The following is a 21,898-nucleotide window of genomic DNA, read 5'->3' on the forward strand; positions in this document are numbered from 1 at the left end:
TAACTAAACTTCATTTGGGCAGGCACACATTATTCTGCTTCACCCAATGGCCTGTATACGTGCACAGTGCTGGTGTCCCCATGTCTCTACGTTCAGCTGTGGTGGAAGACCATTACATAAGTCTGAAAGCTGCAGGTCAAGTTTCATAGAGAAGAATACATCTTTCGTAATGGAATTCCAGCATTGTGTTGGTTTCAGTCTGGTGCAAATGGTGTGAACACCCTTTGTGCAAAATATGTTTGAGATTAAAGACAAGGGGATCATCATTTATTAACTTACTTGGTTTAAGATCATTTTATTGTGTTTCTTCTCAGTTGGCCATTTGGCATTTTCTTCATCTGATGGTCTATTTCGTTTTTGTAAATCTGTTCCATCAATTTAATCAGCTTTCTTTGGGATGATTGGTACAGAAGATAATACCATCTTGTGTATATGCTTTGATGGTATCCCACAATAAGGATCATATTAGCATTTTCATTTAACTAAATGAACACCTGAATCTCCTTTTATTGAACTCTGTATTTGAATGAAAAGGCAGGGTAGTGGCAAAATGGTCTAAAATAATTAAACTATGGTATTTTGAGTGTACAATATGAGGGATATGAGGCAGGAAGCCTATGAACTAATGAATAAAATGATATTCCCTACCTGTTAATAAGTTCATTGTTCTCCAGATGCCCACAAGCTTCAACATAATTGTTTTCAACAAGACTAGCTAGCTTTTCTGTGAGGCTGCACAAATGCTAATGTTAGCATGATGCTAACATTCTGACAATGAAAATGCTTAAACGCGATGCAAAGCAGGTATAATCTTTGGGGACTGCACACTGTTCTAATGGCCCATTATTCCAAAACCCCAATAGTTCGAAAAATGTCCCATTGGACTGAAAGTCCGTTTGTCCAACAGCCCATTTTCCTGAAAACAAATGGTCTTAGCTCCGAAGGCCCATTGCACCAGCACACTGTCCCTGCAGTTGTTAGTTCAGTGACTGCCAGCTCTGTCCTGTGCTGAACTGGCTATGGGTTTGCTCTTAATAGTCTGTCTCTCTGGCCTTACACCAAACAACTTTGGTGGGGAGTTTAAGTCTTTTAGACCTCTTGGTTGTTCTGGCAAAATCAAACAAGTTTGATATTAGCTATTAGATATTAGGGCAGGGGTTATTTTTGGAGCATTGGGCACTCGTTAGTAGCCGATGCTCCAAAAACCTGCTAATAACGTCCTGTTGGACGAATGGGCTGCCCATTGCTCTTAAAATAAGGGCAAACCCCCCACCAATTCAGCACCATGGACAGGGCCAGCAGTTACTGAACTAACAACTGCAGGGAGAGTGTATATTTTCAGACCAATGGGCCTTTGGAGCAGTGCATTTGTTTTCTGGATAATGTACTGACGGACAAATGGGCTTTTGGTTCAACAGGTCATCATCACAACAATGGCACGGCAGTATAACGTTTACCATGATCATCATAGTTAAGCATATTAGCATGCTAACATGTGAAAATAGCACTAAACACAATATACAGCTGAGGTTTATGGGAATGCCATTTGTCTTTCAAGACATAAACCACTCATTCTCTGAGGACCACACATGTCTGTAACTTACTAAATTTTATGGCTATCGATTTAATTGTCGTCCCTCGAGCCATGCTGCTATAGCATGTCCAAAAATTCACTAGATTAAGAACCTGAGGTTATGTAAGAATGTCCTTTCTTAGAAACGAACAAACATTAAATTACCAGTCTAATCTTTTGATAATTTCTCTTAATTACATTTTATTATTGAAACAGATAAGAAAAGTGAATTGTATCTGTACTTACCCTGACAACACTTACAGGGGCAGTCAATCTTTACTCACTCTTCCTGAAGGAGATAAAAGTGTTTACACTCACTGTACTTATCACTTTATTGCATTAGTAGACTTGGATATAAAAGCAGAGGTAAGTGTTTGAATTCAGTCAGAATAAACCCATTATACACTATCTGTTGAATCCACTGTGTGAACTCATTGTCGTCAGCTTGTGACTAATGCGTCAGTTAAGATTCCTGTTTGAGCAACAGAAAAGTCCGAGCTCTGTAATTCTGGAGAGTACCTTGAGAGGAATCTGGAGGTACTGGCCCCATTAACACCCACGAGGGCCACCTGAACCTGATCTGTTTCTCTTAGGTGCACACGCATCTTCACGTTCAACAGTGAGGGTCATTGTGAAGAGGAATTCCCCGCTCCAGCCAGCATGAAAAGAGGGCTTTTTGTGTCATGGAGAGGACAGAGTATGCATCATCTCGCAGCTGTCCTCTGTAAATTTAAAACACTGACAGACGTCTAGTGTTTTTATCTCTAGGTCAGACATGCCAGCAGTGACACAAGTAACCTTCTTCATATTAAATATATAGTGTTTCATATAGGTAAAGAAGCACTATTTATTTATTTATTTTTTAAACGTAGATATACATCATTTCATTGCAAAACGTGTTTTTGTCAGGTCAGATATTGTTTTAGCTTCGTTGTTTTTCTCCCCTCACATAACAATACCTGTCAGAGGGAAATGGATGAGAGAAATCTATTGTTACCGTATTCAAGAACAGTCATCTGTCATTTCTCCATTACTGACATGAGGAAACTGCAGCTGTGAAATTCAATAGGCTGCTGAACTGTGGGTCATGGCTGTATTACCACACAGTTGCTTCACCTTTCCTGTTATAGATTTCATGTTCGGTGTCGCTCACTGAAAGAATCATTAACTCAGCCTTGCTGTTAGCGTCTCTACCACTGAAACACAGAGCTGATCAGACAGAATATTTACTGTGGGTAGGTCCTTGAGGGAAATAAGAGGTGCAAAGTGCAAGTGGCAATACCACATCCCATTCTAGCATTATATAAAGCAGGATTTAAATACATATACTGGAGTTATAAAGGCCTTTCTGTGTATTTTATAGGCTTTATAGCCATATGGTCTATCTGTAACACAAGTCAATATCAAACCACTGGCAAGTGAAACATAAATTGTGAATTCTTTTGAAAAGAAATCAAAAGAAGTGGAGAATTCAAGATGATAAATGTATGAAAGTAAGTAAGTAAATGGAACAATATTGCATGTGCCTGTGTATAGTATAAGGGAATTTATATCATTTAATCTTTACATCCGCAGTATTTTTCTAATACTAGCGCCATGTTGTTTGTAACATCTTACCATTACAGTTGAGTCATAGAGCTAAAGCAGCTATTTTTCCAGAAGATGATGATCAAAAATGCTAAGAGTCTGTAGCCATGCTAACAGCTCTGCAGGCTGTTTACTGTGAGGTGCCTCCAGTTTCATGCATTTTGACCAAAGTAACTGTTGTGCTGCAGTATGTATGTATGGTCCAGGCAAACTTATAAAATTAAGTACAAAGTTACTTTGTAAACTGCGTCATAGTTTGCGGTAAAGGGCCACTCCAGTCTTTAATAGTAAATAGTACACTATTAGATAAAATACTTTAGTTAACAGATTCCCATTGCATGTTTTTTACTTTATGTCAAAAACCTTGTTTTGAGTAATAAATTGACAAGCTCTGTAATGAATCATATCTTTACCTTTCCTCCTCTGTCTCCTTCACTCTTCTTCTTATTCCAGTCTTCCAGGAACATTTCCAGGAACATGGAGAAAACACCAACATACTGATGTTAGCAGGATAAAAATGTAACTTTTTTAAATGTTATGATCTACCAGCCACTAACAGATAAATGTTCAAAGTCACCAGCGCCTCAGTAGTGGCCTACACCAAAGTTTTGTGTCAGAAATCTAAATTTCATATTTACCGCTTGTGCTAACTTCTCATGGATGTTAATGTTAATGCTAATCTAATGTTTAGCATATTCACCATCTTAGTTTAGTAACAGAAAGAATATTTAATGAGAAAGATGAACAAAAAGATAATGGAAATGTCTTCAAAACAGCTGTAAGTGTAGTTTTGTTTTTACATTTCAAAAATATTGATGCTGACTAAAACTTTATAACAATAAATGGGCAAACTAGGGGTAGTGCTAAAAGTGCGTTAGCCTCTGATAAACATACATTGCTTTCTGAACATAATGTGGGAACGCAGCTCTACCCTACTTTGGAAATATAGCAAGAGATTCTTTTTCTGTACCTCTATTTAAATCCCATATAAGAATCACCTAAAATAAACAACACTAAACATGGCTTTTAAGAATAAGTCTTTATGTATTTCTCTATGTGAAACAAATGGCTATTATACTACACAAATAGAAGCGGATACTGTAAGAGACAGAGACCATCTCTGAGAAATAAGTACAGAACATGAAAATACACATACCGGTATTATAGAACTGTAAATTATTGCTTGTTTTGCTACTTTGTTTTCTGGATTCCTACAATACAAGACACAATATTCATATTTCAACAGAAACAGTACAACAGTGACAAACGGTATTATTGACCTTTTTAGTAGACGTTCCCCAGAAATAAAAGAAACATTCAAACAGAGTCCATGTTGAACACAACACAATGACAGTTGGTTTTTGATCGAGCATCTTCAGGACTTATTGTTACACATTTTTGTATATTTTTTTTTTTTTGTTTTTCCATTACAACATTGCCAAGAGAAGCCGTAACAAACTGCACACTGGGACTGGTCTCAGCAACAACAAAAAAAAAAGAAAAAAAAAAAAGAAAACACTTGGCATATGTACATAAATATACATTTTCATTTCAACTGTGACCAAAATGCACCCAGTTTTAAACACCATGACCACAGAGAGTAAAAAAATCGTCACGAGTGTCTTCCTCCTGCTGCTTCCTCTTTATCATAAATCCACATCAGTAGTTCCACCAATCTGCTGTCTGCTCAGATAACCGTGACAGCTTTACTGTAGTGCCAATAAAACTGCACTCTGCCATCACAGTGCATTTCAAACAACTTTCTCAGAAGATAAGATGAATGTTTCTTGTGGACAAACACGAAAACAAAGACATTGATTTTTGTTTTGCAGTGTCATCCTTTCTCATTTAAACCCTATAAACTGTACTTACATTAGTACACACTCCCATAAATCCCGAAAGGCCTGAAATTCATCCAGAAGTTCACACTAGCAAAAAGGAAGTGGAGTGTCTCACTCACTGCAATATGCTGGTGAAAAGGCTAACCAGGTGTTCAGCTTTGAGATAAAAGAGAAAAAACACAAGAAAGAAACAGAGAAGAAATGCAATGTGCTTCCTACTTTGTCTCAATAAAGACTATTTTACGTGAAGGAAACAAACAAAAACATTGACGATAAAGTGCTCACATGCAGACGGACTTGTCTTTTGCTTACTAATATTGTTACATAGCAAAAAAAGTCTTTTTAGATTTCATGCTGCCTAATGACAAAGAAGGTTTAGACTCACCGCTGACACCCAAAAGCCCTGTTAGGAACATTTTGTTCATTTTGCTTCTAAAGCAGTGAAATATTTCAGTAAATAAGGAGGTGAAACACTGATATGAGCGGGGGAATTAACCAAAAGAAAAAAGCTCAGTGGTGTGTGGATTTGTTTGTGTTCCCACTGAACTATAGACTGCAAAAAAGTATGTGTGCTAATATGAAATAAAAAATAAAAAAGTACTGCAGTTCTGTTTGGAAAATATGCTTTAAATAATATATATCAGTGTCTCTGAGCAAGAAAAATCTCTATGTTATCGTGACAGTATGAGGTGAGTGAATGCTTTGGTTGATATCTCATGAGGCTACCTAATTTTCCCTTTTCTCAAGCAAAATGCTTTCAGGTAAAACTACAAAATCTAAAAGGACTATTTCCACAAATCTACCGCTCAGCTATTTACAGCGAGAAAGCAAAGCAGCGCAGTATTCAGGTGCGCAGCAGGAGACGGTCGAGAGCCCCGCAACTTGCTTGGAGATATCGAGAGATACTCAGTGCAAAACAAGCAGTAGTAGGTTTCAGAAGAAAACCTGACACATAGAAAGTGGATCAAACAACATAACCAAGATTGTAAAGATGTGAAATTACAAGAATCAGAAAAAGAAAATCAACATCCCAAACCCCTTGAAGAAAATGAGGGGGATGAACTGTCTCTGATCCATCAAATTCCAACAAAAGACTGTCAATCTTACAAAAAACCCATTTTTTCCCCTCTAAGACGTCACTTTAAACTCTGCACGGGGATATGCACTTTTGAAGCATCACACAATTTCCCTGTCATCACGAACAACAATAAAAAAAAACACCTCAGCTCCTCATCTACAGAAGTAACTAAGCATGCAAAAAGTGTTGGGGGTATCAAATACATAGTAAGAATACACATCTAGTAGTTTTAGCAAAAAACAACACCTCTCCAAATAAAAAAAGAGACAAAACAAGCAAAAAAAAAAGGAGTCAAACAACCACCACAACTTTTGTTAGTCACATATGGCGCTTCGTGCTGTGTGTGTGATGTTAAATAGGTTCCTTTTTCTTGATATAGCTTGTTAGTATTTGTGTTTCTGTACGTATTTTTTGTAATACAGTATATACATGCAGACAAGAGCGGGAACATCACACACTCAATCTTGATGCAAGCTGAAGCGACAAACCAGCTGATATGAAAATGGATGAAAAAGAAGAAAAAATAGACATACTGTTTATATTCATAACCTGAAAACACAATTTATTGTAAAAAAAAGAAAGAAAGAAAGAAAGAAAAATGTCTGTTTGGAGGTATTGCACATACCTCAACTGAATTATTGTACATGTGACTGTGAGACGAAGGGAGAGGTACAAGCTAACAAGCTAACGAACTAGCAAGCTATCGAGCAGGACTAGCAATGAGAGCTGAGTGTGTGTGTGTGTGTGTGTGTGTGGTAAGTGACAGGTGCCTGCGTTGGGACAGGTATTTCCACCCCTCTTGCTGAAAACGAGGGGTGTCAGTGGGGTGGAGGCAAAAAGCGTGCCCGCCGCTCCCCACGCTGTCCGCAGAATGTGATGAGTGTGTGTGTGATTCTCATCCATCCCCTTCAAGCCGCCTCATTCCATCGCCACGCTCCCCACAAACACCGTCTTTGAGCAATGTTTGTTGGTTTGTTTTTGCTTGTAGTTGAACTGAAATGAGGGGCATCGACGCTCTCTGTGAGTGCAGAGACGAGAGAGAGAGGGCAGGTGTGTTGCGGGTTTTTTCAAGGGTGCAGTCGGTCGGGGACCGCGCCGGTGTCAGGGAGGGGGAGGGGGGCCTCTCTAGTTGAAGACTTTGGGGGCTCCGTCGGGACGTCTGGTCTGGACAATCTGCTGCTTTGGCCGTGCCGCCTCGTCCTCCTCCGTCTCGCTCTCGCACACGTGGACGACCACGCTGGGGGTTGACTCTGTCCCCGCATGGAGCTCGTACTTTTCACCTGGAAGAGAAGAGGGAGAAGGGATGGGAAGAGGGAAGGGTGCAAAAGAAGAGCAGGGGTTAAAAAAAATAATTCTACGTGAAATATCTCTATCTGAGATAAAAGACTAAAGAGGTAGAAAAAGGTAGTGAAAAGCAACGTGCTACATTTATTCCAGTTCTTTACTTGTTTTATTTATATTGCTGTCAACGAAAGATCAAAACCAACAATGAATTCATGCCACTAACAAGTAGAGCAGCAATGATTAATTGATTGTGAACTGCTAAATAAATTAATTGCCAACTATTGTGATAATCAATTGACAGTTTAAGCAAAGTTTTTTTTTGTCAAGTAAAAGTAAGTAAAGTAAAAATTCTCTGATTCTAACTTCTTAAATGAATGTTTTCTGGTTTCTTTGCTCCTTTATGACAGTAAACTGAATATATTTGGGCTGTGCACAAAACATTGCTATTTATTACTTTTTATTACTTTCAGTATCATTGCCAATACTATTACTCTATACATCTATATTTACTTATTTTATTAAATTTAACTTACATTATTGTTATGCTATTAGATTCTGTTTTTGAATTTCCTGCTTTTCTGCAATAGATGTTTATTGCTCTACTGTTTTTATTCTCGTGTGTTTTCTGTGGAGGATCTTCTTGAGAATTAATAAAGTTCTATCTTAAAAACTGAATGTAGGACTTTTACTTGTAAAGGAGCAGAGTGAGACAAGCTTGTGCAGCTCTGGCTGTAATAATCTGGCTAAGGAGTTTATTAATTATTTATTGTTGCTATTTATTGTACACTGAGGGTATTTTTAAAGCACAAAATAGTCCTCTGTTTGTCTCTCCGTGGCACTGAAAATCAGGTCATCACTCAGGTGGAAGGACGAGGCTTCAGGAGAAAACAAAAACACTTTTCTTTGCAATAGTCCTGCCCATTTGTCCAGATGCCACACTCCTCGGCGGCCTTAGATTGAAAACATACACTTGCGAGATTGTATCACAGTTGCCATGGAGATGAGATCAGACAGCCGGCAGACAGGAGGAAATTGGTCTAGTAGCTTTTCACTGTGGTGCCAAACAGAGGGATGGACAGTGAATAGAGTCCTGCTGTTACCGCAGAGAGTTGACAGAGGGAGTCAGCGTGCTGTGCTGCAGCCCTGCACTAATCTGATTTCACATGCCAGGATGTGAGGCGAGGAACAAAGCCATTTCCTGATGCCTCATGTTGCTATGGTAACGGCAGATTGTGTCAAAAGTGATCCTCTGGGCTGGACAGCGTGTGTGTGGAAAGTTTAATCATGTTTTTGTTGACAATAAAAGAAGATAGTGTTCAAGTGAATGCTAAGAAGGAGTGTTTTCCAATGCATCAGCACGAGCAGACCCACACACACACACATGGACAGACACTGCGGACATGACACACCTTTTCTTCTGTGTTAGGGTGACATTTTCTAAAGGTTGCTGCAATCTGAAATCTTGTCGACAAGGCAGACAGTGGCGACATTATCTCTGAGCAGAGAAGCTGACAGGGAGCGAGGCTGCTGGAAAAGATCTTAAAACCTTCCAAATGTAACTGCGCTGAGCTGAGCTGCCTACACATTTCATACAGTTGCTAAAATTGTAATAAGATGAGAACCGCAAAAAGATCTATTTGTGATGCAGTGAAACTGATCCACATTATAATCCGTACACTAGTTAATTGCATAGTGTTATTTCATGATTCTTAATTTCAATTTCAGATAATTTCAGATTACCTTCTTGAGTGTTTGCCCCTCAGACAATACATCATTTACAATGCTAATGGCGGCAGATTTAGCATGTAAATCTAAGTCATTTCTGAAACAATGGGTCTTTGATTTCAGTCAGACAAACAAAGGCTGGTTTCTCAATTCTAGACTACAAGTGTCAGTTTTGTCAATAGGTTGTATATAAAGATGGATGACTCCTCTCACTTGAGAAGGGATAAGTGAACACTTCAAGATACAGCATTGCAGACCTACCTAAAATGATGGAAGAAATCTCTGGGAAAAATTAATTTGACATGTAATTTGAGATTTTAGTCTGGCCCATGTCCCATCTGCTAACTTGGAGGGTGCAAGGTTTATAACCTACACTGCAGCCAGCCAACAGGGGGCGACCACTGGCATAAATAAAAGATAAATGATGCATTTCCACGTTCTCCCACTGAACAAAACTGAAGCCAAGATATCCCGGATACGAGCTGGTGATGGTATTTGGAGCCAGAGTCAGAGCAGTAGTGATCAGTTGGAATTGTGCTTCTGAGTTAATGCCCATACATCCATCTGATTCCATCATGAGCAACAATGTGAAACATGATTTTTTTTGTTTTGATTTTTTTGATAAGAACTATCTAAAATGACAGAAACTACCTTTGGAAAAAAATATTTGACACAAATTTAGATTTTTTTAGTTTAACATTGAGAGGCTTCTGACCAGAGGCGTAGTGCAATTTGTTATGTGTGCTATGACACACACATGCGCACATGCCCACACTTAAATTATGACTCATGTCAGGTCATGTAACCACTGTCTCTGCGTTGGCAAGTTTAAGCTACATTAGTCAACTATAACTGACCACTCGATCAAATGTGGACTGACCTCATGTTGAAAATATTACGTGGCACTGAGAAAACAACTGGAAAAAGGCACCTCTCAATGCATAAAATGCACTATATCTGATCGGTGCCATACACTTTAGTGATGATTCATTATTCAAGTGCTTACAAAAAATTAATTATGTGCATTGCGAATACTCTACTTCCACTCAAAAAAAGTGGTGGAGGATTGTTTCAGCGCACTCCAGTAGAACTACACCTATACTTATAACCTATACTTCAGCCAGCCACCAGGGGGCAATAGAGATATTGTGGCTTTACTTTTGGGGAGCTGTCATATTGTCCATCTTTAGTACTGATAACTTGACACTAATGTTGTTGGTTAACGATGTGCTCCTTGGCCATTGAAATAATGTTTATTTGCTATATCGTAGGCGGTAAGCTAGTTAGCTAGATATGCTAACAACTGTTTGCTTGCCTTGATGTACTGCAGAGTAGAGCTAGTTTGTTTTGTGTGAGATAAGGAAAAATGTAAATTATAAAGTCCTATTTCATTCTAATTGCAAACAAGACTTTTAAAATCAGGACAGGCTGTTTGGCACATGCAACAGATGCCAAACACTGTAGTGTAAGCTTACCCAAACTAAAAAACTAAAAGTCTAAACACGTCAAATATACTTTTGAAAAAGAGGGTTTCTGTCATTTTAGGCAGTTCTTGTCACGCTGATGTTTGCGGAATTGTTCATTTTTCTGATAAGTGTGATTTTATTTAGTTATAATCATATAAATGGAGATTTCATTTAATAATTGATAGATGAGCCCTGATTGTGACTGAGCTGACTGGGGCTCCAACCCTGATTACTTCAGTGCAGACTCTGACTCTGACAGCACCAGCGCAAAATGGCAGTGCTCATATCCAGGATAGTTTGGCTTCATTTCTGTACGGCAGAAGAAAGGGGAGACGAAATTACAAATTACTATTTGTAAATCTATACACACACTAAGGTTGGCATTGATGTGTATTTCCTGAGAGATGTCAGACCAGAACAAATGGGGGTAAAACACCCTTGACACTGACGGATGGCAGCCAGCACTATGGATTTAATTTATGGTTTTCAAGCTGATTCATTATTTTTGTTTTATGTTGCTGCCTGACCAAGACTGTGTGCACAGCAACACCAGAGCAGGAAATCCTATGCTGACAGCCATTTCACACGGAAAGATTGGTTTTAAAATGCCACTCAATTCATAATGACATTATATAGGCATGTAATAGCAGTCTTACATAAAAATGCATCTGTGATCAGGTAAATTAGACATAATACTCCTTCCCAGACATTACTGAGAAGCCTTCAGCAAAAGTCAAGAATATAACAGTGATGATTCAACAATGTCCACCTCAATTACTTTGTGAAATTGCTTCCTAGACTCATAACCTTCTATAACACTCTGCTGAGGAGCGTGAAATGATTTCCTGTTTCTATCTGAGTGACTGTTCAGAGATGACTGCCTCAAATGAGATTTTTTTTTTCTCCCTTCATTACACACAGTTTCCTCTGTGTGGTATCTGTGTGTGTTTATGTGTATGTCCATGTATATGTGTATTACTGCACACGCTTGTTGAACTTTGTCACTGAGGACTGACCAGGTCCCAGCTTGGCTACTGCACACAGCAGGTCGTAGTTGATGACGGGCGTAGCGTCTTCGCTCTGGCTCCAGCCCACGGGTGGCGAGGCAGGTGGGGAGATCAGGAACTGTTTGACAGGCTGGGGAGGCGCCAGGTACGACTTGTCAATGTCCTCGTCACCATTCTGGATCTATCGGAGAAGAGATAAGAATTGATTAAGGCTGTGGCACTTAAAGTAGAAATCAAAGTGATAAGAGGTGGATCAAGATGAATTCCTTTAGAAAAAAAACTTAATGTATGTTATTGTGATCTGTACGCCTGTCTCATGGCTCATTGGTTCAATACCCTGGACAATGGACATAGTTGCAACCTCACTTACTGCCATACTGAATGTGGAAAATGATAAAAGTCTAGATCTTTATATAGACGAACTGATGTTACATTTTTTTTAAAACTTTGAACAATAGCAGAAAATTGTAGCTGTGCCAAACTGACCCTTTCAAAGTCCCACCTTACTTTACTCTGCGCTCCAGTAACAGTTTGGTGTCTGGCAGAATGAACCTCGTTCAACTTTCTCCTTTCCTGGACTTATTATGTGCTAGATTCTTCTATCTTGAAAAGAAAACCCACATTTTTCCAATGATTAAAAGATGTTGCAGGCCGAACTGTAAAAAAAACCTCACGTCTTAAAGTTAGCTAATGTCAACAAAACATTAGCTAACTAGCTAACCAAGGACTGATGTCAATAAGCTAGCTAGTTCGCTAGTGTTCTGCTAACATTAGCTAAGATCAGATGTTTTGTTTTGATGTTTTATCAGACATTTTTGCTAACATTAACAAACTTAAGATGTGACCATATGTTGATTTTACAGGTCTTGCAACAACTTGGTTTTCTTTTCAACATAAGTTGAATTTTAGAAGATGTATTATTTGCAATGGTTTATAGGATGATAGTTCATCCAGCTCTAAAATAAGTTTGTACACAGTCTTGTACCTTTGCCTTTTTCCTATTTTTCAATCGGGGACCTAGACAGGGACAATTGGGTTCCTGTACTTTTCACCTAAATGTAATTTTGATGATAAGCCCAAGCATGTTATTTTCACAGTTTCAGTCTTTAGTCTCAAATTGTGGGGCCCTTCCCATGAAGAGATTTTGGATTTTTGATAGCTGCCAATTGCCATAATTACAATACCTACATGTGGCATCTGTCTTAGCGGTAAAATCCTTAATCCTCTTACATCAAAGTACTGAGAGGTGCAGCAGAGTTTGGGGCTGGTGATGTATTCGTGATAAAACAGGCATCAATTATAAACTGACTCTTGGTTTCCCAGGAAGCAGGAATTTGATGATTTGTAGGCCAAATGTATCCAGGCCAAATTTTGTTTTCAAATTAGTTTTGTTTTTAAGGTGCAGTGTGTAAGATTTACAGGGATTTATTGGCAGAACATGGTAGAATGTAATATAACATTCATAAGTATGTTTTCATGTTTTCAAGAGTTGTGATTTGTCTGCAAACTCACTGCCAGATGCCACTAAGTCCTACTTAACACGCTTTGATGTCTACATTTCAGTCGGTTGTTTGGAGTTGATACACACTGAAATATAGTGATTTAAATGCAGTTAAAATGATCTTTATTAGTACCCAGTTAGATGTCTAATATTTTGTTTGTCAGCAAACTTTACTGCACTTTTTAACAAAACAACTACACATCTTTCCACCTACAACATACAATACATAGCTATACCTAGGATATATAGTTTTCTTATTTTGTGTTGGTACTAGAAACTCACTTCACCTCATTTTTATTTTCCTTTCTACCCCAGAGGCACCAGACTGACACACAAATACACACAGATCCGATGGAAGAGAAATCAAGAATTTATGTGTTCTGGTGTTCAATCATGTGGCTGATGAGGTTTGACAGGAGGGTTGGTGGGTTGAGAGGGCAGTCAGGTGTGGCTCAGAGAAGGGAGTGAAAAAGAAAAGAGAATAAAAAACAGAGGAAGTGAAAGGACTTGAGTTTTTTTTTGTCCCTGCTGTGTGTGCGTGCATGTTGCAGTGAATTATGAACTATAGCATAACTTTCCATGCAAATAAGCACTGCTCCTCCTCAGATGCTCCATGTCCCAGGCCCCCTGCCTGCCCTTTCCCAGACCCTTTAACTGGAACTCACTTGGGCAAAGTAGAGTTTGAGCTTCTTGCCGTTGAACTCGGACTCGTGCAGCTCGATGCGAGCTCGGGCAGCAGCCTCTGGGGTGCTGAAGTTGATCCGGATTCTCCGGAAGCTTTTGAACATCTGGAAAGTCGCCTGTTCATCGTAGATCCTAAACAACGCCTCGAACCTCTCCTGTGGACGATAAACGAGAAAAAGAACAAATGTAATAAGAGATGGATTTGAATATGTTTGTGTTTAACGATTGAGAAGGTTGTCATTTTGTGTCTTGCCACGTATGCTGATATTATGAAGGTATAGGGAAGGAGACTTTTTTTTACGTGAGACTTTTTTTTACGTGAACAATTAATAATTAATTTTCTCTTAATGCATAATAGATTAAGTGACTAATAATTTCAGTGATGTCAACACAGAGGAGTGGTTATTTTCTGGTAAAGTGTCCTCTGGAGCAGCTCAGTCAATACCATGTTCTATTTAACATGCTTTATTTTGTAAATAAACCTTCTGTTTCTATAGAAAATGATGTAACGTCTACATTATTTTCAGATATTTGGTGAAAAGAAACAACATTTCAGGGTGACTTAGAAATTTGTGGTATAAGTTATTCACTGACACCGCTGTCTGAGCATCAGACGTGACTCTAGCTGCTCTGCCCCCATTTCATTTGCTACCAACTTAATGGGGAAATTAGATTTCCAACTTCCTGTCATTTCCCTGCAATCTTCTCTGATGCTGTCTGTCTCACAGTCCACTTTTCTCACTTTCGCTGTTTCACACTTTGTCTTTAACTATATCCATATGATATATTCCTACACCTCTTTTTTTCACCCAGTCCTCTCTATGAGCATCAAATTGGCCTCCTCAGCTGCGAACTCAATCAAACGGCTCAGTGGGAGGGCGAAAGGAAAAGGAAAAAGGCCGCTGGGAGGGCTGGTTTCTGAGTAATCGGTGGCTCTATTCTTTATCTCCTAGCCGACCATCTCCCAGCATAGGTGGAAACATGACTCTGAAACTAAGTCTTCTTTCCAACAATCAAAATGGGTGATGGACTGAATGTGTGGTGATGACAGAGGATTGACATAAACAGAACAGGCCCGATAAAGACAGATTTAAGTTTGGCAAGTCCTGTTTGTTCTTCTCAACTTATCCTGCAGAAATGACACAAGCACAGTACTTATCACACCACAATTTCACCAGTTTGCACGAAAGGTTTGTGCAAAGACATAAACACAAATGATCAAACTGCTGCTTTTTTCCCATTCCTTACAATTCATTCGCGCGCTCAGTCCTGAGAGCCACACGTTTGGTCTGTGGCATAAATATCAATCATCCCTATCAAATCTGTCCATAGTTCTGTCACTGTGTCACAACATTTGTCACAAAATATTTTGTTTGTCAGGCAGTGGGAAACATAAAACTGAAACAATCCCACAACTTTTCCCTTGTTGGGCTGACACAGCAGCTCTCACCAGGATGGAAAAGGTGTGCGTTACCTGGAGGCACAAAGGCAGCATGTCAGCTGTGAGATCTGCCTCTGCACATTAGTGACAGCTTGTTGATGGCAGACACCAGGCATCTGTACACTCAGCACACTCTATCCGTGTGTCCTGTCTCCTTTTGACAAATCCATAAAACACTCTGGCACATGTACATTTGGTGTTATCTTGTTTGACATTTTGTGTTCCCAAGAAATCTCCCTCTGTTTGATAACGTTAACATTTATAAGGGTTTAATGCTGTTGAGCTACAAGCAAAGAGACTGCAAAGGCTTGCATGTGCTGAACTAGGAACAGACTATGACCTATTACGATCAGTGCTCTTTTCATCCAACAAGATAAATAAATTCAAAAATGTGCTACTCTGACTCTGATGCAGTCGCCTCTGTGTGTTTGTCATCACCACTTTTTGGCCTCACAACACAATTTGATTGGTTGAATGTTGAAAAGTTCTGTTTCGATTAAACAAATACTTGCCAGCAAACATGAATCACCTGCCAGATGTGCAGATCATGTTCAATATCTTAAAGTCTGACTACGACCACTCATAGATGTTTACATGCAGTTCAATATCTGAACATCTGGCAAGAAGATTTTTGGACCCCTGGACAATCAAAACATCAACAACATCATTTTAACAAAGATCTGTCTTGGAGTTTTTCTATTGTTATTCTATTGTTAGTTTGACATTGTCTTTTTTACTGCGGTTCAAAATATTGGTTATCTGTTTTTTTTTATTCGGTATCAGCCCTGAAAAAACAAACAAATCAGTAGACCCCAAATATGGACTGATTGCAGAGGGGAACTGTACATTGCTATAGGGCTGCAACTAACAATGATTATTTTTATGATTAAGTAATCTTTTCTTGTTTAATCAATGTGTGGTCTATAAAACATTGGTAAAAACTCTAAGATTTCCATTAATATTCATTTAAATCATCTCTGACTTGCTGTCTTTTAGTTGCTAAATTGCAATATGTTATTCCTGAAAGTAAAGTAAAATAAGTACTTAATGTAAAATATTCTTTAAAATGAAAACACAATGTAAAAATGCAGCTGTTTATTATCATTCTGTGCAACAACCAAATGGCATGCATCACTTTGTAGCAGTTAAAAATACATTTATTTTACTACTGTCGAAGAAATAAAAACAGCTCTAACACTATTCTCCTCCCTCAGTCCTTTGTGATCACCAAACTATTAAATATATTCTCAAAGCCTATAGCATTATTTAGTGATAACTAATTACAACATTGCTGTTTTGCAGTCCTTAATGAATATCTGTTTCCCTACAGCTAAGTAGCAGGTACGTTCAGCAGTTGTTGGTATGAGAATCTGCTATAAAACACAGGGTGTAGTCTGCCTCTCTGCGGAGAAATCACATCATCATCCCGTCTGACACATGCAGAGTTGTTAATGACTGAGCAAGCTGTGAACCACAGTTATGTTGCAGTGTGGTGTACACTGTGGTAAAACAATTTGCATATAAAGAATAAGCAGATTAACGCTTTTACTCATAATCCTCCCTCCCATCCTGTTTCATTTCCAGTTCTTCTCCCCATGTAAGTGCATCTGGTCTTCCCGTGCTAAGTGCCGCGGGGTAGCTGGCTAAACTTCAGAGCTGACTTCACCTCCAGGCTCCGTGATACCATTTTTAGTCAGGTTTCTAGTTCACCATACAAGGTGCATTCTAATGAAGCAGGGGGAAAAGAGGTCGAGTCAGGAATGTCTGAATATCTTGACTCCTTTTATGCATTTTGCAGAGAACTGCGGACAAACTTGAACAATTAAAATGCTGCAATCCCGAAAAGCCAGAGGAGAGGCAAGAGTGTGACTCACCACGATAAAAGGGACAGCCAAGTGTTAAGTGTGCTCATTTAAAATTGATTCTCTCACCCCCACAGACAACAAAGTCAACTGCAAATAGTTTTCTTTCCTTAATTATAAACACAGAAGAAACTGTTGTATTAAAGAGGTTGAAGGGTCACCTCTGCAAACCAGATCTGTGTTTTAATCAGTCTCTTGTGAGCCCTTTAAAATTACAGAACTGAAATAAAACATCACTAGACAAGCCCTTTAAAGAGTCTTTCTTTTGTCTCTCTGTTTATGAGGTTTCCTGGTGTTTGTTTGTTTTTCCCTGTTGATGCCACAACAACAAGGACACAATACATATTCTCTTTGCACTGGCAATTTTGTACAGACACTTCAAAACTGGATCCTGTGAATGAAATATTAGTTGTAATATTACCTGTAAACCATTTGCATTCTTTGTATTTTCCCTATAATTAGTATTCATAGTTCATATTATCATTATGGTTCTTGCTTTTTCATCTATGCTTTCTTTCTTTTTCTTTTTTTTTTGATATGTTCCTTATCATTTTCCCCCTGACCCTTTGCTTAACTTGTAAATATTTTTAAATAGTAGACCTGGTTTATCAGAGCTTTTTTTAATAACTGAAAACAGCTGCCGTTTACATCTGGAAAGGGCATGATAAGAACAGTGAGAGTGAACCAAAACAGTTACGTTGCGGGCTATAAAACCAAACCAAAAAAATAGCTAAAAGTTACTCGTGTCACATTACACAAAGTATTTTTTTCTATTGCTAATATATGCAATATATATCGCTAAATATTGATAGTGGTGGAATGCAACTAAATTCATGTACTCAAGTATTGTATTTAAGTACAAATTTGAGGTACTTCCATTTCCTGCTACTTTCTACTTCTACTCCACTGCATCTAATATGGCAATATTATTCATTTTACTCCACGACATTTATGTGATAGCTTTAGTTAGTAGTTACTTTTTATATTAAAAAACACATTTTAGGTAAATAAATTAGACAAAATTGGGGAAAAAAGCCTGTGTCTCTGCATGGGAACGATTTTGGCCAAGACTCTGTTAAACAAACAAAAACAAACAAAAAAACAACGACAACAAAAAATCAATCCTACTCAAATTTTGTAGCTTTTTGCAATAACCAGTAATTGCTTGTTTGCAGATTTTTCTGATGAATCGTGATTAGCTTGAGAGCGACAACAAAGCACTTGTTTGACCTATCTACAGAGAGCACTTAAGTTCTTATTCAAACCGTGAATTTTCCATGAGCCTTAGCCAGCTACTATGACTCATGTCATCAAACTCCATGTGGGATAACCGATAAGGTAGTCTTTCTCATACACACACACATAAACACACACACACACACAAACAGTAGGTATTTCCTTAACCTAAATTGATGTTTTGGCATGAGCAGAGATGTGGGAAAGCTCTAAGATCATGTTCCATAATAGCGCGTACTGTTTGTTTTTAACCCTGCACACCGAGGCCGATACACCCACGCCACGGCTGATTGGTGCATAACAAGTGAGCGTGCTTGATCACTAATTTATGTAGTCTCTATGAGCGGACATCCTGGGGGAATGAGAGGAGGAAGAGGAGGGGAAACGAGGAAGAGGAGAGGGGTGTTCAGTTACACAGGGCTGAAAAGTGGCCTGCTCATCTGCCATCTCAATGTTCCCTGCCGTGACCCACTCCCTTTGTTCCCTTTGTGTGTAAGCGTGTGTGTGATGTGCACAATGTGTTCAGGATTCTTCGCTGTATTTCTACTATTAGTTAGCTGCCATTTCTGTAGGTATCTGCACACATACTGTACACACATGCATGGTAAAATAACGTGACAGTAGCAGCATTAGTATCTTAGCACGACTGAAGGACAACTGTTCGCTTGTCAGCAGAGATAGACTGGTTTTAACTGCACAAAACACACACAGATGCAGACACACAGCTTGATCCAGCACCTGCTACGACTGTATTTGCAGATAGTGAGAGCTGTAGGACAACAGGTGAGAGGAGAACAGAACAGCATGTTCTCGTTTTTCATTCTCAACGAGCCAGATGAAAACATCTATTGAAGAAGCTGCACGAAAATATGATTTATCTCACACATAGTAGCTAGGTAACAGGAAAGACAAAACTGGATTATATGTGGAGGAAAGAAACACAGTTTATGCACTAAACATCACCCCTCATGATTCGTTCTCACATGAAAGTCTGTGTTTTACTCACAGGCTTTGTTTATCTAACAAGAGAAATCTGATGTGTTTGGGGGTGGAGAGACAGTCGAGAGTCGGAGGTGTGAAGTCACAGCTCTCAAATAGCACACAGCTCGGCTTGATTGAAACGGCAAGCACTGTCGTTGTTACTGCTGACCACGTTTCTCCATGTCACCTTTACGTAACAGCCAGGGTGAATCTCGACAGGTTAAATTCCCTTCCTTTCCTGTCCTACATCGTCTACTTGTATCTGCCCCACAACTGAGCTAAACCGCACCAAATTTGCAATCTTTGCAATCTTTTCCTCTTCCGTTAAATTGGGCACATTTCACTAATCAAACTAACTGACCCTTCCTTAGTCCCACCCATTTTTGCTGCGCGCTCTGGTGGAGCCTTGTTCAAATTTGTTTACCACACTTAGATATGCTATGTACTAGCCTTGCCTGTATTGAAAACAGGGCTGAACAATTAATTGAAATTTTATGAAAAGAAAAATATTTTTAAACTGCAGGAGTTAACTAGCTAGCTAAAGATTTACTACAAAGCAAAACCCTAGCTAGCAGTTATTTATGTAGATTAGCTACCCATTTGTGTTTTAGTAACATTAGCTAACTTTAGATGTAACTATAGGTTGTTTTTATAGGTCCCATGTTTAAACATCTTTTAAACATCTTCATAATTTTTTTCAACATACATAAGTCAAGCACATTACATATATAAGTACAGTAAACAGGAAAGGAGGAGGTTGACCAAGGTGTGAAAGCTGTGAAAACACAGCATTGGAAGATAGTAACAGCTCGGAGATTAATAAAAAAAAAAAAAAAAAAAAAAAAAAAAAAAGGTGACAAAACAGTGACATTTTTAGGAGGGAAACTATATGTTAGGCTCTGGGTTTTCAGTTTCTACAAATTTTCCACAAAAATGCTTAAGATTTGTTTTTTGAAAGGATTGATTTTTACATGGATATTATTTCCCCATACACCCAAAAAGCTGACATAAGCCCTATTCACGCTGGAGTAGTATTATCTGAGGACAATTTGTAATAACTGCGGAGGTCATCTGGAATCTTAATCCCGTGTGAAAAGGAAAAAAATCCACTGCAAAACTGCCAAACACAGAGAGCCTGTGATAATATTATAATAATAGCTCTGTGCAAACTGGAATCTCTATGATTTTTTTCCCAAGTTCTTTTGTTTTCTTTGTTGTTTCTCAGCCTCTTTCCAGGATTTGGGGTGCAAACTCAGGAGGCTCGTCTTGCTACACTGCATGAAAGAGCCAGGTCAGATCCATCAGAAGCGCCAGTGAGAGGTTTCCTGACCTCCTGGTTGTCCTTCTAAATCACAGGAAGTCCCAGGTATATACCAGTCCCATGTGAACAGGGCTATATTTCCTGCTGCATGAGTACAATGATCACCACAGTTGACAGTAAACAAAGTCTTTTTGATAGCTCACAAAATGAAGCAGAAAGTGAAGGGAAAAACTGGGAGGAAATGCAAACAAGCTTCTGCAAACTCTGCAAATCTTTGTGTGTAAGTGCAAAAATAAACGGCTGAACTCCAGTGCCTGAACTGCAAATTGTATATTCATAATAAATATTTCAAACCAAATTTATATTATCATGTAGTACTCTTAACTATATTGTTGATATATGAAGAGAAGTGAAAAAACTTGAGTCTGTGTCCCTCAGGTGACAGTTGTAGCAGAGCCCTCATGCCCTGAGGTGAAAAAAAGGAAAATCGAGATCAAGAAAGAAGAATACAACCTACAAAAAGGCCTAACAAAAAGAGACAGAAAGCAACCCTGAACAATAAAAATGCAATGTGGAGAGATGTAAAAGCTTGCTAGTGAACTGCAGCCAATGCGGCGGTGGCTGCAGGGCCATCCTTCAGCAGATTGCCTCTTGGGTAATGAGGCAGTTATGTTACCGACGGTAATGGAAAGGCTGTCATCGCGGTGGCAACAGGACATGTCTGTGGGCATGACTCACAGGGAGGCTGCATGCATGGAGTCGGCCAGTGGTCCTGACACACAATCATCTGAACAAAAGATCAGCCGGCTTAGGGATGAGGCGCGGGGTTATTGGGCGATGTCGACAGGGTTTCATCTGGGGCAAAGTCAGGCGGCAGAACAATAAACAGCCATGACTGAAAGAACAGTGCAGACTGGAGCAAACAGGAGAGAAGATAAAGCTGAAGAATGAAGGAAGTATTTACAGTGTGTCTACTTCACACATCTTCCACGTAATGAATCAGTCGAGTGTGGAATTAGGTGTAACCCTGTGACAGATGACTGTGACTTAAGTGTTTCCCATCTTATGTAAAGGAGGGATTACGTTTCTTCAATGTGTAGGGATCAGTAACAATTAGCAGAGCTACAGGTCCATCCTGTTCTGTTAGCACGGTAAACAGAACAATGGATAAACATGCAGAGAATCCAATTTCAGTTGCACTGAGATGTCCACACAAACACTAGAGTCTGAATGAGTTCTCAATGAAAGCTCCAACATGCTGCTGATTTTCAGTGCTGTCAAAGTCAACTCATTGTGCAGTTCAGATACTGAAACGAGGCTCATGAACAAAACGTTTGTTTTCTGTGAGAATATATACGCAACATCAGCTGA

The 21,898-nt window shown here is 39.0% G+C and overlaps 1 protein-coding gene across 2 annotated transcripts in view; it reads right to left on the reverse strand.

Annotated features, from left to right (window-relative positions):
• Positions 1–4,180: 4,180 nt before the first annotated feature.
• Positions 4,181–21,898, reverse strand: part of rcan3 (regulator of calcineurin 3) — a 55,006-nt gene continuing 37,288 nt past the window's right edge. For both annotated transcript variants that reach the window (XM_084742966.1, XM_084742967.1), the window contains exons 2-4: positions 13,728–13,901; positions 11,571–11,742; positions 4,181–7,359 (exon numbers count right to left, since the gene is read on the reverse strand). In XM_084742966.1, coding sequence (XP_084599092.1) covers positions 7,205–7,359; positions 11,571–11,742; positions 13,728–13,901 — 501 coding nt within the window. In that variant the 3' untranslated portion in view covers positions 4,181–7,204. The remainder of the gene's footprint in view (positions 7,360–11,570; positions 11,743–13,727; positions 13,902–21,898) is intronic.

Source organism: Lutjanus erythropterus, chromosome 18 (genome assembly GCF_056507025.1).
Source record: "Lutjanus erythropterus isolate fLutEry1 chromosome 18, fLutEry1.hap2, whole genome shotgun sequence".
NCBI classification, from domain to species: domain Eukaryota; kingdom Metazoa; phylum Chordata; class Actinopteri; order Lutjaniformes; family Lutjanidae; genus Lutjanus; species Lutjanus erythropterus.